Source organism: Sorex fumeus, unplaced genomic scaffold (genome assembly GCF_029834395.1).
Source record: "Sorex fumeus unplaced genomic scaffold, SorFum_2.1 ptg000039l, whole genome shotgun sequence".
Lineage (NCBI taxonomy): Eukaryota > Metazoa > Chordata > Mammalia > Eulipotyphla > Soricidae > Sorex > Sorex fumeus.
The window spans coordinates 10672747-10680305 of record NW_026606096.1 but is presented as its reverse complement, the minus strand read 5'-3'; the positions used below and the strand labels follow the sequence as shown (position 1 = coordinate 10680305).

The 7559-nt window shown below is 58.9% G+C and overlaps 1 protein-coding gene across 1 annotated transcript in view; it reads left to right on the top strand.

The window, feature by feature from the left end:
- Window positions 1–4529: 4529 nt before the first annotated feature.
- Window positions 4530–7559, top strand: part of EBF2 (EBF transcription factor 2) — a 207920-nt gene continuing 204890 nt past the window's right edge. The window contains exons 1-2 of the mRNA XM_056119136.1: window positions 4530–4719; window positions 7216–7372. Of these exons, the coding sequence (XP_055975111.1) occupies window positions 4589–4719; window positions 7216–7372 (288 nt within the window). The 5' untranslated portion in view covers window positions 4530–4588. The remainder of the gene's footprint in view (window positions 4720–7215; window positions 7373–7559) is intronic.

The following is a 7559-nucleotide window of genomic DNA, read 5'->3' as shown; positions in this document are numbered from 1 at the left end:
TCCGAATGGGTGGTGGGGTTCTCCCGAAATATTTGAGCTGTATTCATGAATAGTGTTGTTTCTTTCCCAGTCCCTCTCCAGGGAAATCTTCCTCATGAAACATAGAAGTCCAGTTTCCCCAGTTTCTTTTAAGAGCTGCCTAAGTTGACATTTGGAGTGGGAATTAGGGGAACCAAAGAACTAAACAATTGTTTCACAAAAAATAATATATATATATCACAAGCTAATTATTCCTCAACAATCTGAGATAGTGATAAAAGCCATTTATTTAGAATGTGACAAATATAGAGCAAAGGCTCCAGTTAAAAATAAACAAACAAATCGGAAAATTTGGGTCCGCAAAGGGGCTGACTGGGACTGCCGCACTTTTCATTCACAATACCCGGACCCGCTCTTTCCGCGGATCGAATTCCCTGGGTACGGTTCCTGCTCAGTTCCTCGGGCTGCGTTAGATCCGGCTCCGCGGTCTGTGCGTGTCTCGGGTAGGGAAAGGGGTGAAGTTCGGGTCATATTTGGGGTGTTTTCTCACACCTCTGATTACACCCCAGGGCCCTGTCGAAGGAGAAGAAGGCTCGGGGAGGAATTTCCAAGAAAAAATTACTCAACCTCTGACCCAGAGGAGAGACGCGAAGCTCAGGAGAGTGATCGAACGAAATCGGGGGGAATGAACCCTCAAAGCATCAGGAGGAAATGGGATAGAACGCACAAAGGTGCAGAAGCGGAATGTAAACAGAAGAAAACAAAAAAACAACAAACAACCAAGAAAACTCCAACCCGGGGGGTTCGTTCAGGCTGCGTGAACAAAGGAGGGGGGTACCATCCTCACCCCAATTTGGGGTAGATAGATGGTCGCGCAGATTTTAACTAAGGTTCATTAGGGATCTTTGTCGGGAGGGGTAGGACGAAGCTAGCTGGCAGGAGCCCGCGGGGCGCTGAACAGGGCACCCCCCCACCCCCCGCTGGGCCAGGCTTCCGGGGCGCAGCTGCGCCCGCCGGGTCCCCCGCGCCGCTGCGGGCGGGTTTCGTGTGGTGAGCTGGCAAAGGGGGGGGGGGGTTATGCGGGGTTGCCGGAGGCCATCGAGATGGGAGCCGCCCCCTGGCCGCGGCTCCTTCCCTCACTCAGCCGCGCTCCTTCGGCGCTGGTGGCCGCCTCTGCGCCCACCCTCCTCCCCCCGCCCCCCTCCCCCGCCGCAACCACACACAAACTCAATCAACCCAACTCGGTGGGCAAAAAACCCCCAGCTCCCCGAAGGTTAAAGAGCTGCTTTGCTGCACACAAGGTTCACGCCGCCCCCGCTCCTTCTTGCAGTCCTCGACCCGGCAACCCCTGCCCCCCGTGTCCCCCCTCCCCCCCCCCCCCCCCCCAAGGCTGGCAGGCCAACTTGGTCCGGGCGCAGGAGGGAACTTCGGCGTCCCGGCTCAATGCTGGAGCGGTGGTCCTGGGGAGGGCGCCCCCAGCGCAGCCCACCAGGAGTCTCGTAGCTTCTTCCCATCAAGGCTCCCTAAATTGCCTCACTAGTCTCCGGGAGGTAGGGTGGGGACGACCGTCGTGAACTGCCTTCTGGCTGGGGGTAGGAACCAGGAGAAAGGACCAATTCATTTGCGTCCTGAGGGCCATAATCTGGGTGGCAGCTGTTTCAGCCGAGGAGGGCCAGCGCTTTCGATCCCCGGTGGTGCCCTTTAACCCCAGGCAATCCAAGCCCGAGGACAGAAGCACCAGGCCTCGCCCCGGCCCACTTGCTGCCCCGAGGTCCCTTGGGCTGAGGTCAGTACCTCCTTGGACAGCATCGAGGTGCAGCAGCTTAGAAGCCCCTTGGACGGATCCTTTGGTCACACGCCTTGAGGGTTACACGGACTGTTCCACACTCTCCACCAAGGATTGGGAGGACCTGACCCCGCTGGGTGCAGACGGCTTCTGCCGACCGGGTGGGTTGATCCCCGAGGCGGAGAGAGATTTCTAGAGAGCCAGGCAAGGAGAAAAGAGTCTCGGTCTTTTTTTTTTTTTCAGGGACGGAAATTATTCACAAAACCTGCAGATAGAGAATTACCGAGTTGAAGCAAGGTAATAAATTTCATGCTAACCAATTTCTCTCCCACCCTCCTCCCCTTTTCCTTGGAGAACTCCTGTTTTACTTGGCTTTTACAATGCCTCGTTCCATCTCCTAGCGCTCCGGCGCCCTTCATCGCTCCCCCAAGTCCCTCGTGCCCTAAAGGGAAGACCCAGCCAGAGTTCTGAGGTCAGGATTCCACACGGCACACAACCTGAAGGTGGGGTTGCACGTTTTTTCCTCACCCTCACTCTCAAACCAGACACCGCAATCCCTGGACCCGGGTTTTGTGCAGAGAGAGGCTCATGCAAAAAAACAAAAACAAAAACAAAACAACCGACCCGATCCCAATCAGTGTTTAATAACAATCTCTGCAGTGGAGACCTGGCCTTCCCCGAGCCGGCGCCAGCCGCTTGTGAAGTCTGGGGTCCAGGTTTTCCCTAGGGTACAGCGGAGGCGCGGGACAGGTCCCAGTTTTTTTCTCCAGAGACCTTGCGCGTTCTCAAAGTGCGAGCTGCCGGTCCGCCCAGGCAAACGAGTTGCAAGGCGCGGTGTCCTCTAGCGGCAAACTCTCGCAGTTCGTGAGTGCTCACCTACACCTAAGGGATCTGCCCCGGACTCTTACTCCTGCTTCACTCTGAGTCCTAAAGCCGGGAGGGAGGTCTCCGGAACGTAATCCAGGCTTTCGCCGCGGCCCTCCCGTCCTGAGGCGGGGAGGCTCGGGCGCAGTCGCTCGAACTGCCGAACAGCTGATTGTCTCCTCCACGGCAGATGGTCTTTGAGCACAGATTTGCATTCATTGTCTTCAAATCTGTTTTCGCTCTGGTGTTCTAGATTTCAGCAGCAGATCTATACACAGATCAGAATACAAAGGGAGAAGCAAGAAAATAACACCCAGCCAGGAGGATTTTTTTTTTTTTAATAGGCACTGCGAGCTGCCCGGCGGAGTTAAAAAAAAAACCGTCTAAGGTTTCAGCTGTTTGGCTGAGCTGCGACACCCTCCCGGCCACCAGCCCCCGGTCCCGCACGCCTGCAACCGCGCTTTGCATAAAGTTTTCCGCTACACTCGGTCACCACCGGTAGCTTCTCTGCCCACTCGTGGGGGGGCCATCGGGAAACTGGGGTTGGGAGAGGAGAGGAAAGGGTGCTTCCAGGACAGCTCCGGGGCTGCTCTCGCACTCAGCCGGCCACAATCTGTCAGCAACCTCTCATCTGCACAACCTCTCGCCTGCAGGGTACAGCTCCTGCTCCAGTCCACCCGGGGGTATTTGCCTTAGCTCCTTGACTGATTTCCCCGACTTTCTATTTATTTGAACGGGCACTGGAGCCTGGTGCGTCCCAACCCCGCCCCCCCCCCCCCCGCCCCGCTTTCATTCATCTCTCCTTCCCTCGAAACAAACTTGCAAACCGCACGCGAAATTTGAGTGTCACCATGTGACTTCCAGGAGACTTTGGGAGAGACATTCAAGGGAACCGGGCTGCTCTGGGGGGGAACATTTACACAAAACAGAAGTACGTGTGATCACACTCTCCCTCTTCTTCACAAATACGCACACACAGCCAAGCCCGGGAATGAAATGAATACGCCTCCTGGCAGGCTACAAAAAAAAAAAAAATTCTGCATCTAGAGGTGGTATCCACGCAGGCTCTCTGCTCCCAGGGCGGGCGCGTCCCGGCCTGGTAGGGTCGGGCCAGCCAGCTTCAAATCAGGATTCGGGGATCTCCCCTTGCTGGGATCCGCGCCGGCTTTGGGGGCAGAAACGCGGCGCCCGCAGGTTTCCATCCATCCCCTTTCACCTTCCCAACACGCGGTAACGCCGAGCGTGGCGCGCGCCGCCCGAGCGCACGTCGGCCCGGCCTGTCCAGCGCCCGCCAATCCCGAGCGTCCATGCAAATGAGGCTCCTTATCGGGCCGCGGCTCCGCCTCCCGCGGCCGGGACTGGAGTAACCCATTCATGGGGCCCGCGCGCCGCAGCAGCCCGGCTCCGCGGCTCCCGCAGCCACCGCCTCCTCTCGGCTCCGGGTCTTCCCCTTCCTTTTACAACTGATCCTGTTGGGGATTTTTTTCCCCTCCCTCTCTAAATTGGAGCAGTGGGGAGGAGTTGGGAGGGGGGCAAGCAGGAGAAGGGGAGAGATTAGGCCAGCCATCAATCTCCTCCAGTTTCTCCCCGAACAGGTGATGCTTCAAAATTGTGATCGCTTTCCGGAGGCAGCACTGTCGCGGGAAGGATGCGAGCGACCTAGGGCGGAGGGCCTGAGGCGGCAGATCTGAATTTGCGGAGGATACAACCCAAACTTTGCAGCAGTCCGCACATCGGCGTGAAGTCTGGAGTGGTCATCTCTCTCTTTCTCCTCGCTCGCTCGCTCAATTCGCTCGCTCGCTCTTTTCGAAGAGAGACCCAAACTTCGTCACTTGACATCCCCCTCTCTTGGATTGCTTTGGAGGAGCCGGTTTGGTGACAGCTCTGGAAACAGTACGAAGGGACTGTGCTGTAACTCTTACTTTCAACGCGACAGTAGATCAGACTTTTTTTTTTTAAATGTTTGGGATTCAAGATACTTTAGGAAGAGGACCGGCTCTGAAAGAGAAATCGCTGGGCGCCGAGATGGATTCGGTCAGGTCGTGGGTCCGGAATGTCGGCGTGGTGGACGCCAACGTCGCGGCGCAGAGGTAAGCCGGTAACACGAATCTTTTGCTCTTCAAGAATGAGTCTCTCTGTGTGTGTGTGTCTCCCTCTCCTTTGCTCGCTCCCTGGCGCTCCTGTCTGACCCCCATCTGTCGCTCTTGCCCTGCACGCGGGGCCTCGCCCTGGGGCAGGCACGTCGCTGCCGCCAGCGGAACGCTCAAACTTGCAGCCAGCACTCAAGTTTCTGAACTCCCGGGGCCGCCTGGGTGTCCCCTCCCCACCCACCCTCCCGCCACTACCACCAGCAGCGAACCGACTCTGGGGTAGGGGGGGAAAAACAACCAACAAAGTAGCATCCGTGCAGCGCCTAGTCCAGCAGCCTCTTTGGTCCAAGGCGCATCGGGTTCAGAGCTGAGCGTGCAGGGGGCAGCGGACAGCGGCGGCGGCGGGTGGAGAACCCGCTCCCCGCTTCACTCGGTCCCGGGCTGCCGGCGCCCCGAGGTTGGCGGCCCGCGTGGCCCGGCCACTCTGGGAGGCTAAGAGCCCGGCGGCCGGCGGGCCACGGCGGCCCAGAGCTCCCGGAGAGGCCGAGCAGCCGCCTGCGAAGGCAAAAGCGGCCGCGAGCTCCGGGAGCGGGTGACAGGCCGGCCGGAAGGTTTGGGCGCAGGGATAAAGCCTTGGACCAGACGCACCAAGGCGAGGGTGAGGGGAGAGGAGCAATGGAAAAGAACCGAGGAAGGGAAAACCGTAAAAGCTCTGCAGAAGGAGGAAGGCAAGGAAAAGAGACGCGCCAAAGAGGCAAGGCGAGGGGGAAAAAAAAAGATCATCATCGCCAGCCTCTGGCGGCTCTGGCCCCTGAAGTTGACTTTGTTTTTAAGAGTCCGAGTGCTGGCAGTAAACGCTTAAAAGCCTTCTGGTGGTGTGGGTGTCGGCGCAGCCAGGCTCCGGACGGCCTCTCTCATCACCCCTGAGCTGGGATTTGCAATCTCTGCACCGGTCTCTGGGACAGGCAGTCCCGTTCCTCCCTAGAGTTCGGAAACGGCTTCTCACGCCTCCCACCTCCCCGGGAGTCCTGCGGGCCACCCCCCTTTACGACCCATCAAGAGGAGAAACGACCCCGGTCCCCAGAGAAGCCCCGTCCGCCGGCGTCCCGGCTGGAGCGAACCGGCAGCCACCCGTGGACCAAAGGACGCCCAAGTCTCGTGGCTCCGGGGACCCGGCGGCTGAGCGGCCTCCTCGCCGATGCGGGAGCCCGGGGCGCACCCGCGTCCCTCGGGCGGACCGCACGGCCCTGCGGGCGGCGTCCCGCAGCTGCCGGAGGGGAGGGGGGGCTCTCGGGGCTGCAAGCCCAGGGAAATTAGGCAGCCTCGCAGCGCCTTTCCTTAGTGGAGCTCTTGAAAGACTCCTCCCTCATCTCCCCTTCCAATAATGGTTCAGTTGGAACCCACACGCGGAGTTGGGCAGCGTCGCCAAAATTTAACACTTCAAATGAGTGAAAAAGGATCGCGCCCCGGGGGCGACGAGGCCCGGAGACCCCCGCGCCGCGGGGCAGCCCAGCCATCTGCGCGCTTGCAGGTCCCACACCTCTGGCTAAATGGGAGCGGCGGGTGGGTTTGTTCCCGGCCGCGACGGGTCGGCAGGAAAGTGTGCGCACGAGCTCCCAGAGCCCCCAGGGCTCTTCTCCGGTCCCCCCCACCCCCCCAAACCTGGTTTCGCAGTCAGCAGGTCTGACTAGCGCCGCTGGGTGCTGAGCTCCAGGCGGGGAACCTCACGGCCTCAGGGCCTCAGGCAAAGATTTTCTCTCCTCCCCCCACCCCAAAAAACCATTTTGGCTACTCCCAGCTCTGCTGTTCTGGGAGCGGGGTCCCCGTGTCACCTCGTCGGGGATGGCCCGTGATCCCCAGTGTTGGTGGCGGAGAAACCTCCCCACCACGGTCCCAGGTGCGACTTTTCGGAAAAAACGAGGAAAGCAGCGCGAGGCCTCTTCCTGCTGGACAGCATTGGGGTTCTGGGGTTCCCTTTTGCCCCACCCTCCAAACCAGCCCTGGTTCTTACCTACCCACCTTTCCCAATCAGCGTGGGGAGCACTGTGGGGTCCAGGAATGGCAACCCGATTTAGATGAAGCAAAAGAGTTATGTCCTCCAAAGCAGAGAGGCACTGCTCCTCTTACACCGGGTCAGCTGTGACCCAGCAGTAGGGAAGCCCGCTGAGCTTCGTAAGGGGTGACTGATGGGACCACCCAGGCCCTTGCCTGGTGAATCACTCTGGGCCATGGCTTGGAAGGTGAGCTGTAACTGCACGGAGTAGCCAAGGTTGACCCAGGTGGTGGTAGCAGTTTCAGGGGGCAGCTCCAACCCACTGTACCTCCTCTGAGGAGACCCTACTTCTTAATGAGAATTGATAGAAGTCTAAAGGCAGGGGTCCAGCTTCTAGACCTGGCTCCTTGACCTTCTGCGGGCTTGGGTGGGTGTGTTGGTGACATGTGTCTTTCTCTCCTTCCCTGTGTCGGTCCACTGTTCCCGCATCCCTTCCTGTGCAGTGGCGTCGCCCTGTCTCGGGCCCACTTTGAGAAGCAGCCTCCTTCCAACTTGAGGAAATCCAATTTCTTTCACTTCGTGTTGGCCCTCTACGACAGGCAGGGCCAGCCCGTGGAGATCGAGCGTACCGCCTTTGTGGACTTCGTGGAGAACGACAAAGTAAGCTCCTGGCACCCCCTTGTCCCTTGGCAGCCCGGTCCCTCCTTGCAAAGCACTAAAGATTCCATCTGTCATTCAAAACACTTTCCCTGCTCACATCATCAGATGATAAATCGAGGCTTCTCACCCCAGTCTCTACATCAGTCAACTTCCACACACCACCTACAGCCCCCACTCCTGCACCTGG